This window comes from Salmo salar, chromosome ssa10 (genome assembly GCF_905237065.1).
Source record: "Salmo salar chromosome ssa10, Ssal_v3.1, whole genome shotgun sequence".
Taxonomy (NCBI): domain Eukaryota; kingdom Metazoa; phylum Chordata; class Actinopteri; order Salmoniformes; family Salmonidae; genus Salmo; species Salmo salar.
Genome location: NC_059451.1, coordinates 109,220,055 through 109,243,521, shown reverse-complemented (window position 1 = coordinate 109,243,521; position 23,467 = coordinate 109,220,055). Strand labels below are relative to the sequence as shown.

The window sequence follows — 23,467 nt, the reverse complement described above, 5'->3', positions numbered from 1 at the left end:
ATCAGATTCTCTCCGCTCTCCTTGGATCAGATTCTCTCCACTCTCCTTGGATCAGATTCTCTCCACTCTCCTTGGATCAGATTCTCTCCACTCTCCTTGGATCAGATTCTCTCCACTCTCCTTGGATCAGATTCTCAGCGACAGGCCTTAAGCCTCTAATTGCCGACAGACTCCTCCAGTCTCACTACCTATTCCCCAAATAAACAAACTGATGAGACGCTGAGTGCCTAAGACCCTATACATTCCCTCCTGTGTCTTTACTCTTTAATAGGCCTCATTATTTATCACCATCTCCCTGTTAATCTTATCAAATCAGAGGCTTGACTGAAGGGCTGAGACTGGCCCACTGGTCTGGGTCGTAAACGTGTCAGCGACACGGCAGGATGCTTTGACCAGCAGAGCAGCTAAGGGCTTATCAGGTTGGAATCACCCACCAGCACTTTACAAGCTCAACACACACCAACCCCACACTCACTCTCTGTGGTCACTGGTCACACTGTTTACTATATCACCTAGCTAGAACTTGAATTAATCATTTTGTGTGTTTAATAAGGTCACTATATATATATATATATATATATATATATATATATATATATTATATATATAATAGTATTATATTATATTATATTATATAAAGTGATATAATATAGTATGCAATGGTTGATATAATTAGCTGCTATATAGAAAGACTGGTTTAGTGTGCTAAAATTAAGAGGAGCAGGTTTGAATGTGTAGATGTTCTGAACAGCGTCTGGATCAGTTGAATGTGTATATGTTCTGAACAGCGTCTGGATCAGTTGAATGTGTAGATGTTCTGAACAGCGTCTGGATCAGTTGAATGTGTAGATGTTCTGAACAGCGTCTGGATCAGTTGAATGTGTAGATGTTCTGAACAGCGTCTGGATCAGTTGAATGTGTAGATGTTCTGAACAGCGTCTGGATCAGTTGAATGTGTAGATGTTCTGAACAGCGTCTGGATCAGTTGAATGTGTAGATGTTCTGAACAGCGTCTGGATTAGTTGAATGTGTATATGTTCTGAACAGCGTCTGGATCAGTTGAATGTGTATATGTTCTGAACAGCGTCTGGATCAGTTGAATGTGTAGATGTTCTGAACAGCGTCTGTATCAGTTGAATGGTTTGCATAGCAGCTGTTGGGATGAGGAGTTGTTAATATAACAGATGTGTTGTACGTTCTGTGTTATTATCACATCTCTGGACACAGTGCCATGGCTTTCGCATTCTGGAAATGGATGAAAGAGGATTCTGAGGGGATGTCAAAGTTGTAGGAAGATGGGACATCTATATGGAGACATCAAATGTACACTATATTGTTTATGCTAGCATGTTCTTTCAGATATCAGTTGATTGTTTGGTTTCTTTGGGTCAGCTGACATAGAGGAGAACCCCTCTGAGACATATCTCTCTGTTCTGAACCTGAAGCCACACTTTCTTTTCAACAGTCACAGGATCTCTGAGTCTTCAGAGGGTTTAAGGTGTTACTGTAATGTGTTATATATACTGTACATCTTATGACTGCTAAACTAGATGACTAGCGCATTTCAAATCCATAGATAGTAATGTCAAATGTTAATTACCTTTTATGATGAAGGTAAACCTCATGAACAATGACTTCTTAGAGAACACAAAAGGCTTTGAATGCAGTGTTTAATGTACTGTAAAGTTGTCCTACGACAGTACACTGATGTCATTCGTATTCTTTCCCATTCAACCCTATCCTCTTAGAAAGCCCCACATTTGTGTAAAGGAATGTACTATTTGTAAGTGGATGGTTTTCATACAGCCTCTATTGTGACGATTATAAGTGGACTGCACTAAAGTTACAAAAAACAGTCACCTCTCTTCAAAGGCTGTGGAGCTGGGCCTTGGAGCACAAATCTGGGACAGAGATTAACCACTAGCGTTTTTTTGTTATATGAGTAATAGTGTGAGAGAGTCAAGCTGATTTACACAACACTGGGGCCAAGCGAATACTTAAAGAAAGAAGAGGATCTCAACAACAATATTCCCCCAATGTGATAAAACACCATCACCATACAGTCAGCCACTCGGAGAGAGGAAGGCTTGATGTTTTATAACTAGCTGTAGTACATTTTGACATTATACCAAGCTATACCAAGCTTTCTGTCTGTTGTTTTCACAGTGACAGTGCATTAATGTGGATGTCAAATGATAAAAAACTCACAACGGAAAGAGGATATTTTTGTCTTGATTGAGAAACAACTTAAAAGTGTGTCGTTTTTCTAAGTGCAGGGAGAGTGCATTGCTAGCTTGATTAAGATGGAGTGCTGAGCAACAGTGGGTTTGAGAGAAAACATGTTTATGTTTATCTGTGTCTCCTGTTTCACTCAGAAGCCAAGGAATTTTAAAATAATCTGGTTCGAGATAAAGAAAGCAGCGGATGTTAGCTACAGTCAAAGAGTTCTGTTTTGTTATCCTAACTACTTTTATTCTGGCCAGTATGAGCCTCCTCTGGCGACTCGTGTAAGATGACCTACGAGCGGTCACGACCTGGTCAGGTTAAGGTCAGGCTCTGGTCTGGTCATTGGGTCTCAGGAGCGCGGTTGATCAGCCCTGTTAGTGAGGGCAAAAGTAACTCAACACTGGCCCCCTGAGCCAACACAGCTGCCCAGGCAGGCCACACACTGCTGGAGGACTTTAATACAGAACTCAATGGGGAACAATAACAACAACAACAACAGAATCAGCATATATATATATATATATATACTGTATAAAAATTGTGGGGGAAAGTACAGTTTAAACAGAGGGGAACAGACCATAATATACTGATAATACATTTCAGAGTAAAAAAAAATGTGTTTTATGACACTTAAAAAAACATTTCCTGGATCTATCAAAGTAGGTCTAGTCTAAAGTATAATAGTTAAGTCACATGTTTCCATGGCAAGGATATTTTTTTCAAATGCAATCCATTGTCCAGTACTATTATTTACATAATTTAATAACACAACTTCTTGGCCACATAGCCAGTGTGACGATACATATATTTTTTTAACTCACATCCCCAAAATCCACAGTCAAAGTGAAACAATATTTACAGACAACATCACAGACCGAAGAGGACTTACTGTAGCTTTATGATTCAACTACCTGGTGCAGATCAAATTTGTGGACTGAACGAAAGCGATGATGAACATGCTGTTGGACCAAAGTAAAAAATGTCCCCCTTTCCAGAAATCATTCCAGTGAAAGATATTTTAATTCACAAAAGTATGATAAAATAATAAATTAATCTGAAACTGCTCAAAGTAACACTATAAATGAAAAAAAGGCATAAAGTCATTCACATCTACTTTTTTCAACACCAACAAGAGATAGAAACTATTTTTCCTCTTTAAATGTCTTACTAAAATAACCCTCTGGATCAGAGCATCTGGACAGAGGACCGTCCTTAGATGGCGCTGTTTGGAGGACTGTGCGTAGGTGAGGCTGTACAGTTACATGCAGATGAACAAGACTGGCAGCCTCCTGCTCTGTTACCACAGCCACAAAGTAATAAACCCCACCTATTCCTACAATTTCTCTTCTTTAAATATCTACAATTTCTCTTCTTTAAAACCTTATACCTAACCCTTACCTTAAATTAAGACTAAAAAGCTCATTATTGTTTTTATGAATCTTTACAACACAGTCATTTTTTACTTTGTGGCTGTGCTATCTAGTGGATAGACCTGCTCTGCTGCTGTTTCCCCTTTGTGCTACAGGCATCGGTGAACAAGATGGAGATTCAGAGTCTCATGTAGACAGAGTGTTTGAGAGCAGTGAGGCCAGTGCGTATGCAGAGCAGAGTGGTCTGGTTCAGATCTGGTTCAGATGGCAAGCTGCAGCTTGGTCAGGTTCCTCTGGTGCATGTTGTGGTGACGAACCAGCTCATCAGACCTGGCAAACTTCTTCTGACAGTTGGGCCATCTGCAGTTGAATGGCTTCTCGCCTAGAAGAGGGAGAGAGAGCGTTGTTAGGTAGTATCTGGTTTAAATTATAGTGAAGGGGAGGAAGGGATCCAATCCATTTCCTATGATCATTTTAGATCACTTTCAGTAACATTTTATCTAACCAATTTCCATCTGGTAAAATAACATATCCTTGATTCGTTGAAATACTGTTCCCCCAAAGCCTTGAGCTCTACATACTGGTTGTTCATGAAACGTACCTAACTAAGTTCTAAGCAGAAAAGAGATAAGTAGATGTGTAAAAATAAAAGTTTACGCACTTGTTTTACCTGTATGAGTCCGGGTGTGGGTCTTAAGGTGGTCAGACCGCGAGAACTTTCTCTGACACGTCTCGCACTGGAACGGTTTAACCCCTAGGCACACACAGAGAGAGACACACAGAGTAGAGCACAGGCCAGGAGGGAAGCCATTCCAAAGGGAGCCTGAGCTATAGTGTTCCATTAACAATAGAAAGGGCAGAGAGATGGAGGGAGCAGAGAGATGGAGGGAGCTCAAACAGAGAAAGAGGGAAAATAAATACGAGAAAATGAAAGAGAAAAAGAGAGAAAGAGAGGGCGAACCTGTGTGTCTTCGCTGGTGTCTCTTGAGCTGGTCTGACCTGGAGAACCTTCGTCCACAGTCGGTAAAGTCACACTGGTAGGGCTTCTCGCCTGGACGGAGGGCAGAGGGAAACACAGAGTGGACTTTGGTACAGCGAGACCAGGATCACTGATACACTAGTCTGTTAGTGTAATAGGGTTTGATCTATGGTTGCCCTGGCTCTTACCTGTGTGTTTCCTGCCGTGCATTTGCAGGTGGGACAGCTTGAAGTATCGTTTGTTGCAGCCAGGATATGCACACATGAATGGCCTCTTCTCATTGGTCTCTGAGCGAACAATGGCTGGGGCGATACCTGGCACCCGTCGGACATCCTGTAATGTGACGCGCACGCGCGCGCGCGCACACACACACACACACACACACACACACACACACACACACACACACACACACACACACACACACACACACACACACACACACACACACAGTAAGCAATAGTACAGGTTTAGAACCACAACATATCATACAAAGAGATAACAGTAACTAAGCTACCTACTAGTCTATTACAGCAAAAGGTAACTCAAAAATAATGACCAATTAAAAAAGGCCAAGGCAAAAGAAGTGTGATTATCTCACTAACGGGGGCTCATTATACTAGAATTAGCCGTAAAATGAGCGCTCAAATTTACTCCACGCCACTGATTTAGTCTCTAAACGTAAGCCGTTAGTCACGGACGTTAGGCAGACCCCATCTCAGTTGTCCATGCCCCCCTTTACTCCTCCCCTTCTTCAACCCCCCAGACCCTGAAACCCATCTGATGTTCATTAGGAGGCTCTTAGTGTAATGGCCTCTGTGGACACTGGCGGTCTAAATAATAGTGTTAGCAGCCTATTGATAAGTAAATGATTTCAGTGTTTATAGCACTGCTGTACCGCCTGCCTTGTTCCTTATCTAAACACCAACACTTCACAGAGGGGGCAGAGCCAATGTTGGGATTGTCAAATAAAAGGCTTTCTGAGCACCAAGAGACCTGACTTTCCAAACATAGACCTTTTCATACCATACATTTCAAATGTTTCATCCAAGTATGTATTTTTTGTGAATGAGGTTTTCCTGGTTTAATTGCACTTGAGAACAATGAGAAGGGAGAAAGAGATGTAGGAAGTACCGAACGTTCCATTTTGAAGGAGAATAGGTCTGGAGAATCTCTGCTCTCTGTGCTTTAAAGCTGCCGACGGACACTAACTAAGATGTAATGATTTATTAACATGGGCCTGCGTATGGAAACTATCTTTGTGATTTCTCTTCCCTTTTCATCCTGAGACGCCTTTTAAATGTCACAACTGTTCTGGCAGTCTGCTCACGGCGTCAGGCTCTTTCCTCCTCCTCTTTCTTCCCTCTTTCAATCTCTCTCTATCTACTCTACCCCTCTAGTCTCTCCCACCTCCTCCTCCTCCTCTTCCAGCACCCGTGCAGTGCCTGGGCTTGGCAGTAGAGGATGACCTTGTGCTGGCATTTAGGGAGTGTGTGTGTGTGTGTGTGTGTGTGTGTGTGTGTGTGTGTGTGTGTGTGTGTGTGTGTGTGTGTGTGTGTGTGTGTGTGTGTGTGTGTGTGTGTGTGTGTGTGTGTGTGTGTGTGTGTGTGTGTGTGTGTGTGTGTGTGCTCCTTGTGCTGACCTTGGCCCTGAGCACATAAGGAAAGTTATGTATGGAGAGCAGGAATCAGTGTGACCTGGGTGTGAAGAATCCGTGAGAGGAGAGAACTGACCTGCATGCCTCTGAAGATGCCGTGGGTGTGGATGTGGTACTGGGTGCTGCAGCTATACACCATGGGAGTGTTGGGGTCACTTTCATAACCCGTAGCATGGCTGTCCACAAACAGGAAGACACAAGAGCATTTTTAGTGGGGAATGATGTGACCATTTTCTATTTTGTCTGCCAAATTACAACTCACATAAAAGCTAAAGTTCAAGAGCATTCTGCAGCTTTAGGAGCCATGAAAAACGGCAGAGTGGAAGTCAAGAAAATGTAGGATGCAATGTAGGATGAATGCCTATTATTTTTGCGTTGTTAAATGTACTGTAAAACTGCAGTAAATGGTCCCTGTTGAAAAGGGTCTCCCTGTCCTAAATAAAGCTTGTAATTTAGGAGTTTAGCATTCTTCATCTAGCTAAGCCAGGTTCAGCAAAGTTGCATTGGCATTGTATTTCAATAGCATGCACACTAGGTAAAAGCCCAGAATAAATAAATGCAGAGAAATCCACCGCTATAACTTGTTTTGACATAGGGGCAAATTGCTCTATGCGTCACAGTGCAGTATATTCACCTAAAGCATCCAAAGTGCAACTCAGAGGAAAGACGAATGGTTAACTTCCTGTCATTAACAGATTTATTCGTATGGCTAGGCCTCTCTCTCTGGCCCTGGATTAACACACGTTCAAGCTGCATACTATATTAGTTTTCCTCAGTAAATAAGGGCTTGTCTTAGTAAATCAAAGAGGATCTGGTTAACACTGCAAGACCTGGTTGTCACCCACCTACTACTCTCAATCAAATAAAGGTACAGGATAAGGACATAGAACAAAAGGACCATGATCCATTGTAGTATATCCAGAAATATGAAATATGTATGAAACATAGTTTAGGTATTGTGTACTAGCCTACTTGTTTTAGAAATGGAAATGTTTTCTGAACACTTATTAACCCATTAAAAACTGAAGGTAGCCTCTGAAAGTATTCATTGAAGATGGTTCAGTTACGTACAGCACACGGCAGCTACAGCATTTAAAGACAGCTACAGTTCACATTTAGTTCACATTTATCCAGACGGCTTATATCTGTCATTAGTTTTAAAAAGCAATCTGTCATTTTTCTATTTCAGGGAAGGAGGGTTTGTATCCTGTACAGTTAAATGATCAATACATGGTTGAGGGCATAAAGCAGCCTTTGTCTCTGCTCTTTCCAAGGACAGCCGGAGTGGAGACAGTGAAGCTGCATGCTGCAATACATCTCCCCACAGTTCATTCACTCATTCATTGTGGCGCTTAACACCTCAGGCTCACGTTAACGTATACAGCCAGAGCCTGGGGTAGGAGATGGGGCTGGGTTAGGAGACAGGGCTGGGGAGGGAGACAGGGCTGGAGAGGGAGACAGGGCTGGAGAGGGAGACAGGGCTGGGGAGGGAGACAGGGCTGGGGAGGGGAGGGAGACAGGGCTGGGTTGGGAGAAAGGGCTGGGGAGGGAGACGAGGCTGGGGAGGGGAGGGGAGGGGAGGGAGACGGGGCTGGGGAGGGAGACAGGGCTGGGGAGGGGAGGGAGATGGGACTAGGGAGGGAGATGAGGCTGGGGATGGTGACGGGGCTGGTGAGGGTGATTGTGGAGTGGTGGCGTTTATCTGGAAGAGGCACATGCATACTTTGGCGTGCGTCCCTTGAGATGAGACTCCACGTCTAATTTTCCACAGCCTAAGCACTAGAGTCCTTCTCATTTAGAAGCAGATTAATCATTCAGTCACCCCGGCCTCTGCTGGCTTTTTCGGGGAGGTGGTGGAAGGGTCAGACCCTCCCCTCCAGTCTAACTAAGCCCTGGCTCTGGAGCCCAGGCTGGAGGAGCCCAGGCTGGAGGAGCCCAGGCTGGAGGATCCCAGGGGGAAAGCCTACTGATCTACTTCCACTACTCCCCAGTGCAGAGCCCTTCCCCTCCGTTACATGTCCCACCGTGGTCAAGGCTGATGCCCCACACGGGAAAATTATAGCAGGATACATTTCCCAGCCAGGACAGACAAAACAGAGAGGCTAATTTAACATGCACACAATCTCCGGAGAAAACAGACAGAAACAGAGGGAGGGTTCGGGAGGAGGGGAGGAGGGGAGTTAGAAAAAGAGGGACACTGAAAATGACAACAAAGCAAGAATGAAAGAGGACCTTTTCATTATAGCAGTAAAGCAAGTGAAAAGGTGATGTTTCCCCCTCAGCTAGAGACAGTGATGTAGTGATAAGGAAATAGGTAGGTTAACTCTGATGACCGGTCGTGTGACAAAAGTAACGCTCCCTATATTTACTCCCTATACTTACTCCCTATACTTTCTCCCTATATTTACTCCCTATATTTACTCCCTATACTTTCTCCCTATACTTACTCCCTATACTTACTCCCTATACTTTCTCCCTATACTTTCTCCCTATATTTACTCCCTATACTTTCTCCCTATATTTACTCCCTATACTTTCTCCCTATATTTACTCCCTATACTTTCTCCCTATACTTACTCCCTATACTTTCTCCTTATATTTACTCCCTATACTTTCTCCCTATACTTTCTCCCTATATTTACTCCCTATACTTACTCCCTATACTTTCTCCCTATACTTACTCCCTATACTTTCTCCCTATACTTTCTCCCTATATTTACTCCCTATACTTACTCCCTATACTTTCTCCCTATAGTTTCTCCCTATACTTTCTCCCTATATTTACTCCCTATACTTACTCCCTATACTTTCTCCCTATATTTACTCCCTATACTTTCTCCCTATATTTACTCCCTATACTTTCTCCCTATACTTTCTCCCTATATTTACTCCCTATATTTACTCCCTATACTTTCACCCTATATTTACTCCCTATACTTTGCCCTATCCTTTCTCCCTATACTTTCTCCCTATATTTACTCCCTATATTTACTCCCTATACTTTCTCCCTATACTTACTCCCTATACTTACTCCCTATACTTTCTCCCTATATTTACTCCCTATATTTACTCCCTATACTTTCTCCCTATATTTACTCCCTATACTTTCTCCCTATACTTTCTCCCTATATTTACTCCCTATATTTACTCCCTATACTTTCTGCCTATATAGGACTCCCTATATTTACTCCCTATACTTTCTCCCTATCCTTTCTCCCTATACTTTCTCCCTATATTTACTCCCTATATTTACTCCCTATACTTTCTCCCTATATTTACTCCCTATACTTTCTCCCTATATTTTCTCCCTATACTTTCTCCCTATATTTACTCCCTATATTTACTCCCTATACTTTCTCCCTATATTTACTCCCTATATTTACTCCCTATACTTTCTCCCTATATTTACTCCCTATACTTTCTCCCTATATTTACTCCCTATATTTACTCCCTATACTTTCTCCCTATATTTACTCCCTATACTTTCTCCCTATACTTTCTCCCTATACTTTCTCCCTATACTTTCTCCCTATACTTTCTCCCTATACTTTCTCCCTATACTTTCTCCCTATATTTACTCCCTATACTTTCTGCCTATATAGGACTCCCTATATTTACTCCCTATACTTTCTCCCTATATTTACTCCCTATACGTTCTCCCTATACTTTCTCTCTATACTTTCTCTCTATACTTACTCCCTATACTTTCTCCCTATACTTTCTCCCTATATTTACTCCCTATACTTACTCCCTATACTTACTCCCTATACTTACTCCCTATACTTACTCCCTATACTTTCTCCCTATAATTTCTCCCTATACTTACTCCTATACTTACTCCCTATATCTACTTCCTATTTTTGTCCTTATACTTACTCCCTACACTTTCTCCTTATATTTTGTCCCTATATTTACTCCCTATACTTACTCTCTATACTTACTCCCTATACTTACTCCCTATACTTACTCTCTATACTTACTCCCTATACTTTCTCCCTATACTTACTCTCTATACTTACTCCCTATACTTACTCCCTATACTTTCTCTCTATACTTACTCCCTATACTTACTCCCTATACTTACTCCCTATACTTTCTCTCTATACTTACTCCCTATACTTACTCCCTATACTTTCTCCCTATACTTTCTCCCTATACTTTCTCTCTATACTTACTCCCTATACTTACTCCCTATACTTACTCTCTATACTTACTCCCTATACTTTCTCTCTATACTTACTCCCTATACTTACTCCCTATACTTTATCTCTATACTTACTCCCTATACTTACTCCCTATACTTACTCCCTATACTTACTCTCTATACTTTCTCCCTATATTTACTCCCTATACTTTCTCCCTATACTTACTCCCTATACTTACTCCCTATACTTTCTCCCTATACTTTCTCCCTATATTTACTCCCTATACTTTCTCCCTATATTTACTCCCTATACTTTCTCCCTATATTTACTCCCTATACTTTCTCCCTATACTTACTCCCTATACTTTCTCCTTATATTTACTCCCTATACTTTCTCCCTATACTTTCTCCCTATATTTACTCCCTATACTTACTCCCTATACTTTCTCCCTATACTTACTCCCTATACTTACTCCCTATACTTTCTCCCTATACTTTCTCCCTATACTTTCTCCCTATATTTACTCCCTATACTTACTCCCTATACTTTCTCCCTATAGTTTCTCCCTATACTTTCTCCCTATATTTACTCCCTATACTTACTCCCTATACTTTCTCCCTATATTTACTCCCTATACTTTCTCCCTATATTTACTCCCTATACTTTCTCCCTATACTTTCTCCCTATATTTACTCCCTATACTTTCACCCTATATTTACTCCCTATACTTTGCCCTATCCTTTCTCCCTATACTTTCTCCCTATATTTACTCCCTATATTTACTCCCTATACTTTCTCCCTATACTTACTCCCTATACTTACTCCCTATACTTTCTCCCTATATTTACTCCCTATATTTACTCCCTATACTTTCTCCCTATATTTACTCCCTATACTTTCTCCCTATACTTTCTCCCTATATTTACTCCCTATATTTACTCCCTATACTTTCTGCCTATATAGGACTCCCTATATTTACTCCCTATACTTTCTCCCTATCCTTTCTCCCTATACTTTCTCCCTATATTTACTCCCTATATTTACTCCCTATACTTTCTCCCTATATTTACTCCCTATACTTTCTCCCTATTTTTCTCCCTATACTTTCTCCCTATATTTACTCCCTATATTTACTCCCCTATACTTTCTCCCTATACTTACTCCCTATATTTACTCCCTATACTTTCTCCCTATATTTACTCCCTATACTTTCTCCCTATACTTACTCCCTATATTTACTCCCTATACTTTCTCCCTATATTTACTCCCCTATACTTTCTCCCTATACTTTCTCCCTATACTTTCTCCCTATACTTTCTCCCTATACTTTCTCCCTATACTTTCTCCCTATACTTTCTCCCTATATTTACTCCCCTATACTTTCTGCCTATATAGGACTCCCCTATATTTACTCCCTATACTTTCTCCCTATATTTACTCCCTATACGTTCTCCCTATACTTTCTCTCTATACTTTCTCTCTATACTTACTCCCTATACTTTCTCCCTATACTTTCTCCCTATATTTACTCCCTATACTTACTCCCTATACTTACTCCCTATACTTACTCCCTATACTTACTCCCTATACTTTCTCCCTATAATTTCTCCCTATACTTACTCCTATACTTACTCCCTATATCTACTTCCTATTTTTGTCCTTATACTTACTCCCTACACTTTCTCCTTATATTTTGTCCCTATATTTACTCCCTATACTTACTCTCTATACTTACTCCCTATACTTACTCCCTATACTTACTCTCTATACTTACTCCCTATACTTTCTCCCTATACTTTCTGTCTATACTTACTCCCTATACTTACTCCCTATACTTTCTCTCTATACTTACTCCCTATACTTACTCCCTATACTTACTCCCTATACTTTCTCTCTATACTTACTCCCTATACTTACTCCCTATACTTTCTCCCTATACTTTCTCCCTATACTTTCTCTCTATACTTACTCCCTATACTTACTCCCTATACTTACTCTCTATACTTACTCCCTATACTTTCTCTCTATACTTACTCCCTATACTTACTCCCTATACTTTCTCTCTATACTTACTCCCTATACTTACTCCCTATACTTACTCCCTATACTTACTCTCTATACTTACTCCCTATACTTTCTCTCTATACTTACTCCCTATACTTACTCCCTATACTTACTCTCTATACTTACTCTCTATACTTACTCTCTATACTTACTCCCTATACTTACTCTGTGTGTGTGTGTGTGCGTGTGTGTGTGTGTGTGTGTGTGTGTGTGTGTGTGTGTGTGTGTGTGTGTGTGTGTGTGTGTGTGTGTGTGTGTGTGTGTGAAAAAAGAAAGAAACAATCCATATGTGACATCTGTGATAGAGGGAATATTTTTTCTTTCTAATCACCTCAGTGAGAAGTGATGTATTTCACAGGCCCCCTGTGGAGCCCCACTCTGCTACTAAATCAAATATTTAAACAATGCCAGTGAGTGGTCAAATGTGTGATTTAATGAAGGGAGCCCTCCACCCCCTACAACCACCCCCTCCCGCCGCTATTCTGAGACTAGTGCAGATTAATGACTGTTAATCCCGATCAAAGAGGAATGTTTCAGATGACAGGAGCGGGTCACGTCGACATACCTCTTAATGGTGGAAGCCAGCGTGCTAACAGGGTTCCATGCCATGCATTCCAGCTGAGATGCCATTTGGTATAAATTATCACTGCTGGGATTTAAACAAATAAAAAACATTTTTAGGAATTTTTCCTCGGGACAACGTGGTGCCACTGTTTTCAGTGTAGACAAGCACCACAGGAGAGTCAGAGAATTATCAAATGTGGCCCCATCTACACAGGTGCATCCTGGGCAACGGCTCATGAATGTGCCACACAATCAGGATCCACCCACACTAACAGCACCAGGGTGATGTGTTAACCATAGCCCTCCATAGTCCTCCAACCCTCACATCCAAATAACCATCTGTTATTAAGCGTCTGGCTCCAGGACCATTAGTTAACCTGCCAGGTGCTTTCCCAAACACATACTTTAGATGTATCACTGCCGCCCCTGACATCACATCGTTTTATCATACCACAGGAACAGCTCACTGTAGTGGGATGCTCTGGTGCCTGGTACCCTGTACACTGACGGTAGCCTACACTCTGTATAGTGATTGCAGTACGTACAGTACAGTGTTCTGTAGAGTTTCACTTAAAATCAATTCAACTATTTGGATGACAGAGGGTTAAAGGATGATGAGGGTTGAAAGTTGATGAGGGTTGAAGGATGATGAGGGTTGAAGGATGACAGAGGGTTAAAGGATGACAGAGGGTTAAAGGATGATGAGGGTTAAAGGATGATAAGGGTTGAAGGATGACAGAGGGTTAAAGGATGATGAGGGTTAAAGGAGGATGAGGGTTAAAGGATGATGAGGGTTAAAGGATGATGAGGGTTGAAGGATGACAGAGGGTTAAAGGATGATGAGGGTTAAAGGAGGATGAGGGTTAAAGGATGATAAGGGTTGAAGGATGACAGAGGGTTAAAGGATGATGAGGGTTAAAGGATGATGAGGGTTGAAGGATGATGAAGAGTGTATCCATTAGCACACTAATGTGAACTTTGCAGTCTAATCCATTACTGTACATGGTAGGTACAGTCCTCTATGAACAGCTCTATACATACCTGAGACTTTCATCTCTTGAGAAAATAACCAAATGTAGGGGTGTTTTGGTTTAAGCGGCTCTAAAGTTTCAGTCTTCATCCTCTACACCAGTGCTTCCCAAAGGAACTTTGTCCCTGGTTCCCTGGCTCTTAGTTTCATAAGTGGATGTGTTTTTATTTAATGTATTTCCAAAATGTTAAAAAGTGCATAACTGCCGTCTGACTGTATAAATACAGTGCTGTTGGTACCAGGCATTTGATTAGAGAGCGGCTTAGCGGTTTGATTTGAGGATTCCCAGCCCCTTCCCTTCCACAGCAGATATCAGGCTGTTTATGACAGCAGGAGCAGAGCCTGCAGAATGAAGCTTCCAGCACAAGTATCCAGTCTGACTAACACACTCTTATCAACTCCTATTCCCTTATTTTGAATCTTTATGTTCCCTGGAGCTGAAAACAAAATGTTAAAGGTATTCAAAGAATGCAAGCTAATTTTGTGCCATCTCAAGGCGAGGGAGTAAACAGTTGTGTAAGGTTACACTGGGGTTCTCTCCCCTCAGAGAACAGTGAGCTACTTATCAGTAGAAGGAATTCAACATTGGCCTAAGACTGGAAACCAGTAGTGTTTACATCGCTTATCTTGGCTTGCTGAGCACTGCTCCCATTCTCTGTCTGGACAACTGTGATTCATTTATCTGGACATGGTCCTCATCCATACCATCTACATACTGTATTTAACTATTTAACTCAATGAAACAAACTTCAAATATGAATAAAACACAGTAAATATGCTATTATCTTATTCTTTGTCAGGTCGTGAATGCGATTTGAAAAGGCGGTGAATGGATTCAGTCCAATGGAAAGTTTTGAGAGAATAACTACAGTACAAACATGATAAATGCCTTTCTTTGGATCATTTCCTGAATGGAAATCAGTACAGTCTCGTACGTCCAACTTCCTGCCACTGTTACTTCACTTCCTCCTTCCTCTAGCCACTCGGTGTGCTCAACGGCAGAGTGACTTTTCCACATTTAATTTTAGAACTATGATGATTATTGTATTTTATGACGGCAGCACAACCTGGGCCAGTCAGGACAGCTATAAAGGTGCAGCTTCCTGACCCCCTTTAACCAGTGGTGTAAAGTACTTAAGTAAAATTACTTTAAAGTACTACTTAAGTAGTTTTGTTGAGTATCTGTACTTTACTATTTACATTTTTGACAACTTTTACTTTTACTCCACTACATTCCTAAAGAAAATAATGTACTTTTTACTCCTTACATTTTCCTTGACACCAACAAGTACTCATTACATTTTGAACGCTTGGCAGGACAGGACAATTATCTAATTCACGCACTTATCAAGAGAACATCCCTGGTGATCCCTACTGTCTCTGATGTGGCAGACTCGCTAAACACAAATGCTTAGTTTGTAAATTAGTCTGATGTTGAAGTGTGCCCCTGGCTATCCGTATATTAAAAAAACAAGAATATAGTGCCGTCTGGGTTGCTTCATATCAGGAATTTGAAATTATTTATACTTTTACTTTTGACACTTAAGTATTTTTTTGCAATTACATTTACTTTTGATACTTAAGTATATTTTAAACCAAATACTTTTAGACTTTTACTCAAGTAGTATTTTACTGGGTGACTTTCACTTTTACTTGAGTAATTTTCTTTTAAGGTATATTTACTTTTACTGAAGTATGACAATTGGGTACTTTTTCCACCACTGTCTTTTAACTAACTTCAATGACTAGAATCATCAAAACTGTGTTTGCTTATTAAGATGTCTGCATGTTAGACTGCTTTGTAACATTAATAGATGTTTTAGCACTGGTGAGTGGTAGGCCTAAAGGGGTGGGGCTAAGGTGACTGGCAGGGGTGGGGCTTAGGTGAGTGATAGGAGTGGGGCTAAGGTGACTGATAGGGGTGGGGCTAAGGTGACTGATAGGGGTGGGGCTAAGGGGACTGATAGGAATGGGGCTAAGGTGAGTGATAGGAATGGGGCTAAGGTGACTGATAGGGGTGGGGCTAAGGTGACTGATAGGGGTGGGGCTAAGGTGACTGATAGGAGTGGGGCTGAGGTGAGTGATAGGAATGGGGCTAAGGTGAGTGATAGGAGTGGGGCTAAGGTGAGTGATAGGAGTGGGGCTAAGGTGACTGATGGGGTGGGGCTAAGGTGACTGATAGGAGTGGGGCTAAGGTGACTGATAGGGGTGGGGCTAAGGGGACTGATAGGAGTGGGGCTAAGGTGAGTGATAGGAGCGGGGCTAAGGTGAGTGATAGGAGTGGGGCTAAGGTGAGTGATAGGAGTGGGGCTAAGGTGACTGATAGGGGTGGGGCTAAGGTGACTGATAGGAGTGGGGCTGAGGTGAGTGATAGGAATGGGGCTAAGGTGAGTGATAGGAGTGGGGCTAAAGGGACTAATAGGAGTGGGGCTAAGGTGACTGAAAGGGGTGGGGCTAAGGTGACTGATAGGAGTGGGGCTGAGATGAGTGATAGGAGTGGGGCTAAGGTGACTGATAGGAGTGGGGCTGAGGTGAGTGATAGGAATGGGGCTAAGGTGAGTGATAGGAGTGGGGCTAAGGTGAGTGATAGGAGTGGGGCTAAGGTGACTGATGGGGTGGGGCTAAGGTGACTGATAGGAGTGGGGCTAAGGTGACTGATAGGAGTGGGGCTAAGGGGACTGATAGGAGTGGGGCTAAGGTGAGTGATAGGAGTGGGGCTAAGGTGAGTGATAGGAGCGGGGCTAAGGTGAGTGATAGGAGTGGGGCTAAGGTGACTGATAGGGGTGGGGCTAAGGTGACTGATAGGAGTGGGGCTGAGGTGAGTGATAAGAATGGGGCTAAGGTGAGTGATAGGAGTGGGGCTAAAGGGACTAATAGGAGTGGGGCTAAGGTGACTGAAAGGGGTGGGGCTAATGTGACTGATAGGAGTGGGGCTGAGATGAGTGATAGGAATGGGGCTAAGGTGAGTGATAGGAGTGGGGCTAAGGTGAGTGATAGGGGTGGGGCCAAGGGGACTAATAGGAGTGGGGCTAAGGTGCCTGATAGGGGTGGGGCTAAGGTGAGTGATAGGAATGGGGCTAAGGTGACTGATAGGAGTGGGGCTGAGGTGAGTGATAGGAATGGGGCTAAGGTGACTGATAGGAGTGGGGCTGAGGTGACTGATAGGAGTGGGGCTAAGGTGAGTGAAAGGAGTGGGGCTAAGGTGACTGATAGGGGTGGGGCTAAGGTGACTGATAGGGGTGGGGCTAAGGTGACTGATAGGAGTGGGGCTGAGGTGAGTGATAGGAGTGGGGCTAAGGTGACTGATAGGGGTGGGGCTAAGGTGACTGATAGGAGTGGGGCTGAGGTGAGTGATAGGAATGGGGCTAAGGTGAGTGAAAGGAGTGGGGCTAAGGTGAGTGATAGGAGTGGGGCTAAGGTGACTGATAGGGGTGGAGCTAAGGGGACTGATAGGAGTGGGGCTAAGGTGAGTGATAGGAGCGGGGCTAAGGTGAGTGATAGGAGTGGGGCTAAGGTGAGTGATAGGAGTGGGGCTGAGGTGAGTGATAGGAGTGGGACTAAGGTGAGTGATAGGAGTGGGGCTAAGGTGAGTGATAGGAGTGGGGCTGAGGTGAGTGGCAGGGATGTGATGTCAGGTAAGGGCAAGTGAATCTACTGTGGTGGGGCAGCTCCAGTACTCACCTGTTGTAAGGGTTCCTCAGCAGTAGGGCTTGGCTGCCTGTACAGCTGTCTGATGGGGTGTGGCATCCATACACGGGTGGAGGGACAGGATACGGCTGTTCACCTACACAAACAAAAGACAATTATTACCAACCAACTCCACTGATTGAGAATTAAAACAGTGCGATGGTATATTAAGGTGTAAGTTTCCTGATAGATGTGTAGCACACGGGTCCCCTGTGGCTCAGTTGGTAGAGCATGGTGTTTGCAACGCCCGGGTTGTGGGTTCATTTCCCACGGGGGACCAGTACGGGAAAAATAAAAGAAATAAATAAATGTATGAAATGTATGCATTACCTACTGTAAGTCTGCTAAATTACTAAAATGTAAATGTAACGTGATGCTTCATACTGTCTGGGTCTGGAAGTACCACATTAACCACAAAGTTTTCAGGAAATTCATCCCTGGTCCAATGGAGCTGTTTGTCTGACAGTGCCTCCTCTGAGAAAAACTATCCTGAGAGGGACATTGAGAAAGAAACCTGTGAACTGTGTCTGAATATAGACAGCACTTCTAAAAACAAGAGGCTGTTCTTTGAAGCCGTAAAGCACACTGACTATTTTTGATTTTTCAAAGTGCAAATGAAGGATCAGTGCTTTGGCTCTGCCTCCACGTGTTGTGAATGGGTCCCAGGGCAGTTCTAAACATTCCAAAAACCTCCAGTTATCATTTCTATTCAGAGAGCCCAAGATTTACAACATCGCAGTAATACAATTAGCAACACACACATCCGGGAGTTTACTAACAGCAGGACCATGGATGAAGAAAAGGACAATAAAAAAAAAGATGCTATTAATTTATGACACTGACGTGAAGGTCAGTGTAAGACTTAACCTCACAGTGACTTTAAGATGGAGGTCACTCCCTAGGTGAGGAGTACAGAGTTCACAATACACATGTTTACCATGTGGAACCCTCTGTGGAAAAGGTTCTACCTAGAACCAAGAAGGGTTCTTCAAAGGCTTCTCCTACGGGGACAGCCAAGAGACCCTTTTAGGTTCTAGATAGCACCTTTTATTCTAAGAATGTGCATCCACGCACACAAATATGAATGCTCACACACACCCGCACACACACACACACACACACACAAGCATGTACTCTTGTTCTCTCTCTCTCACACATGCACGCTCACACACACACACACACACACACACACACGCACACCCGCACGCACACCCGCACACACACACCCACACACACACGTACTCTTGCTCTCTCTCTCTCACACATGCACACGCACGCATAACACACACACACACACACACACACACACACACAAACATTGCAGTAATCTAGGTGCTGTTTACCCATACTGGTCTGCTGAGCGAGGGAGTTTTCATCTTTAAAGGAGTGGTTGAGGAACTGGGAGGAGTGGTGTGTGGGAGTGTGACCGTAATTAGTGGCACCATCAAAAGCACTGTAACCTGTAAACACAAAGAAGAAAGGTTTAGAAAAACTAAATGAATAATTCCAAGACTTTCAGAACATGGAAGTAGGTAAAAACGTGGTTACATGGTAGAAGTTACTGTATCAATTATCATTTAGCTCATTGGCTAACAAAGGGTTAGCACCCTGACCCTTTGTGCTGAATATGTAGGTAAATTCCCTCCCTCCCCCAGTAACCCCTGTGTTGGGGGGAGAGTGAAAGGCTCCTGAGTGAAAACAAACTGTGGCAGGACAGTGGAGGGCTGACACCAGAATCATGCCTATGTCTGACCCAGGGTGGGACACCAGATCATCAATCACACACCAGCTAACAGCAATGCCATTAATTACACACCAGCACAACTTTCACCAGCGGCCCAGCAGGGTTAACTCAAAACTCATTAAAGAACTCTATTTGTCTTCCATCCCTGTCTGACTAACTGAGTAGAGGAGGACTGATCCCCATCACATTACACAGGGCTGGTCTGGGTCACAGTGGGCATAGTGAAGGAATACCAAATGCACTTACAAAGTGACATGACATTTTTCCTATATCTATTCTAAAATAGAATGTTTATTTGTTGGTTTATTTGTTGTTTTGATGGTTATGAACTTCTTATAAACCATTGTGAAATATATTATGAACCATTCACAAGCCATTTATTTTGAGGACCAGTAATCAAAGTTAAATCACTGAACAATGACCTTAAGGGTATTACTTACAGTACAGTATCTATGTAATAATACATTTTGAAGTTATACCGACTCCCAAAGTGTTAAAATGCTACAGAAGCAAGTGTGAATAGTCAACTCATAACCAAATTAATAGTCAGACGCCAAGTGTCTAATTCTATAAATTAGTGCTTTCATAAATAAAAACAAATTTTACAGTGACTATAGATATACTGTAGATATTAATACACTTCAGAATTCCATCTGTGATTCCCCAGTAATTGTATTTCGATAAGCGACTTCTTCTTCTTCTTCTTTTTACTGTGCATTTTGACAAAGCAGGCGTAAAGTAGCCTACAAATCTTGAAATAATACTTCAAGAAATATTGTTATGCTTTTACATACTATTACAGAATTTACATGTATTACAAATGTCAACCAGCATGGTAAATCAAGGGAACTCTGTGCGACAATAGAATATCTGAATGATAGGCCTACTTAAAAATAATACGTTAATTAAGAAATCTAAACATAATAAAAAGGGTATGTTCTGAAGGGTAACACAAATATTTTCCGTTTTGGATTATTATGTACAAGGAAAGTCCCTACAATAATTCCTTAACTACTTTATCCTCTTGTTCTCCTCTTCCACCAAGTAAACTCAACACGCACACATGGAATTACACAAGCACAAGTACATTGGCAAAACAGACCCAAATACACACATAATACCTGTCCTCACACTAACTAGTTTGGACTGTGTCGTTTCGCATGGTAACCGTAAACAGATCACAAGTACAGTGGATTCTCCCTCAGTGAGCCTCAGTGTTTTATCAGTATCTAGTGAAAGTGACCCGCCTGAGATTTAGCCATGGCTTGTTTGCACTGCTTGGCCAGGCACAGGAGGGGATGATAAGGGGATTGAAGGTTGGACGAGCCCTTTGATACTGATGTTAGTTCTAATTAATCCGACATTAAAAGTGCAGACAGATTACATTTGGGGTGCGAGCACTGGTGACCCCAGCAGCCCTGAAGAGAAATCGTAAAGCTTAACTACAAATAGCTGTCATAATAATATCACTTTTCGAAAAACTTGGAAATCAGGGGACAGGTAGATGTCACTCACAATTGGTCAGCTTCAGATAATATTTGACTGATTTAAGGAGTTCTACTGAGATTAGTTTAATTTACTACAAGTTCACAAGTAATTACATTTTCTGTCATCACTGAGACTTTTTTCCCTTCATTTCTATTAATTTAGTATAATATTATATAGCCTATACAGTAGCTACAGTATATGCCATGGCTAGTTAATGGTTCAGTTCAGCATAACACTGATTCCATGAATTATGAATGTTTAGTATGTGTATACCTTTTCAACCCCAAGACTCCTAAACATTTGTATTTGCAACAATCAACTGTAATAAAACCACAAGTTCACAATTTCTTTGAATACTATACTCTCTCATTGGCTACTATATGATCAGTTTAATTATACCACAGCTGCTGTTAGATTTCAGAGATCAAATTGTGTGTCCACTTGTAAGGAAAATAATCTATTCTGTTTGAAAATAATTTGGTTTAAAATTACACATTCATTTAAAAGCAATGTCAGAAGTTCATAATATAATTCCTAATGAAAATGACAGACTGTAGCATATACTAATGACAAATCATTTAAACAGTACAAAGTTCAAATAATACAATAGTTCTAATAATGCACTAATTATAAACTCACAAAATGAATCATGTTACTTAAAGTTCTTATAAGGAAATTTAAAAAACAGCATAGCAAATGCAGATATTTTCTACATTGTAAACTAATGTCAACAAATTGTCATTGTACTGTGCTGGCAATAAGATCAGTTTTTCCACTGACATATATACTAGCAAAATAAAACACAAGGTTCACCTAAACAAACGTAATCCTCGATATGAGCTTGACATTATGAATGTATTTATTGTTCATAGGACCTTTATTCAGGTCTACCTATCATTCCTTTGTTTGTTTATTGATCATGAACTAGACACAGCTGTCCATCAGGGGAGTTAACAAAAACTGTCGCCAGGGAAATAGTCATGGAAGCATAAAAACATAAAAGTGCAATAAGTGTACAACATGATACAGAAGGACTAGGAGTATACCAACTGTTGAATACTACAATGACCATAATGAACTTTACTAAACAAATGCCATCTTTCTGTGAATGAAAATATTTAATTAACCAAATATCAAGTCCTAGTGCAACCAAAATAACATTTTAATACACTAATCTCCAGAATAGATATTGATCATTTTAATACACTAATCTCCAGAATAGATATTGATCATTTTAATACACTAATCTCCAGAATAGATATTGAGCTTACCCTGGTTCCTGGAGGGGGGCTGGGTGTCCATACAGTTGGTCAGGTAGGGTGCGTTGCTGAACATCCTTGGCTGGCTTGGTGGGGGCTGACTGGGTGGAGGGGGGGCCCCGAAGGCCCCGTACCTGCAGGCCCCTGTGCCAGTGAACTGGCCAGAGAAGTGCAGGGTGAAGGCACTCAGGCCACAGTGAGGGTCCTCCTGGGGATCCCCAGAGCTCCAGCTGGGCTCCTGCTTGATGAAGGAGTGGGGGGCCAGTGAGCTGTAGGGGGCGCCAGTGTGGAAGTCCAGTACAGGGCCCCACTGAGGGGCACTGCTGACGGGCAGGGTACAGTTCCCATTCCCCCCTGGCAGGGCTGGCACCGGGGGTAGCAGGGCGTTGAGGTCACGTACGTCTGAGCCCATCTCTGTTGGAGCAACCGCACCTGGAAACCAGTCTGTCCAAAAACCCGACAGGATCGCTCTGAAAACGGACCTAAGTCTTCTTCGGCGTTCTGATGTACCGGCTCCTGGTTCTGTGGAAACTTAAGTCCAACAAAGCTTCATTGTTGCATTGAAAGACAGCTTTTTTTAAGGAAAACACACACAATTCCCCCCAAACGAAAGTCGAAACAATAGAAAGTGTCTGTTTTGTGTGCTGTGGTAGATAGTCCATGTAGCGGAGAGAGGTCTGTCTGGATGTCTAACCTGGGAGCGTTCTCTCAGCTCTGTCAATGGAGGAGAAAGACTGGGAGAGGAAGAGAGGAGGAGAGGGGTAGCCCTCTATTCCTTTACTCATGCGTCTGTTTTCTTTAGAGCCCACAAACCTCAAATACAGACCCAGTGAGAAGGCTGGAGGAGGAGCCAAGGCCAATGAGCAAGAGGGATGAGTGCTGGGCTTCATTCATTTAGTACTGCCCCTCAGCCCCTCACTTTAAACTCCCATCTCTCTGTGCACCTTAAAAGAGCCTGTGCTCGTGTGAGTGTGTGTGTGTGTGTGTGTGTGTGAGAGAGTAAGAGAGAGAGAATTCCGTTTGAATAGCACGAAGTTGGGGGATTTAGAAATAATAATACAATTCTACATCCTTTCACTATTCTTTTCGTAGCATCTCCAAATAAATTGTCAGTACCAATGTTACTGCTTGATTTTTCTTGAGCAGATTTTTCTTGAACATGATTATTCATTGAATCTTTGGATGTTGCCAAATAGTTAGATTTGGAATTATTATTACTGTGTGTGTTTAACTTATTCCGGAGGTGGCTTATTT

The 23,467-nt window shown here is 42.2% G+C and overlaps 1 protein-coding gene across 6 annotated transcripts; it reads right to left on the bottom strand.

Annotated features, from left to right (window-relative positions):
- Nucleotides 1-1,653: 1,653 nt before the first annotated feature.
- On the bottom strand, nt 1,654-23,033 carry wt1a (WT1 transcription factor a). 6 transcript variants are annotated; one of them, XM_014125461.2, is made up of 9 exons: nt 22,226-23,033; nt 19,066-19,182; nt 17,717-17,819; nt 13,007-13,087; nt 6,309-6,408; nt 4,764-4,908; nt 4,558-4,647; nt 4,267-4,350; nt 1,654-3,978 (listed from the first exon to the last, which is right to left on the bottom strand). In XM_014125461.2, exons 1-9 carry the CDS (start codon nt 22,623-22,625, stop codon nt 3,857-3,859), a joined length of 1,242 nt encoding a protein of 413 aa, XP_013980936.1. In that variant the 5' UTR covers nt 22,626-23,033; the 3' UTR covers nt 1,654-3,856.
- Nucleotides 23,034-23,467: the final 434 nt, after the last annotated feature.

Bases quoted from the DNA above. Each gene is read 5' to 3' on its own strand.
- wt1a (XM_014125457.2), bottom strand. From the start codon at position 22,625: ATGGGCTCAGACGTACGTGACCTCAACGCCCTGCTACCCCCGGTGCCA. The intron at 13,091-17,716 runs GTGAGTACTGGA...TTTAAATCCCAG, and splicing joins CTGAGGAACCCTTACAACAG to CAGTGATAATTTATACCAAA. The intron at 4,648-4,763 runs GTAAGAGCCAGG...CCCTCCGTCCAG, and splicing joins GCACGGCAGGAAACACACAG to GCGAGAAGCCCTACCAGTGT.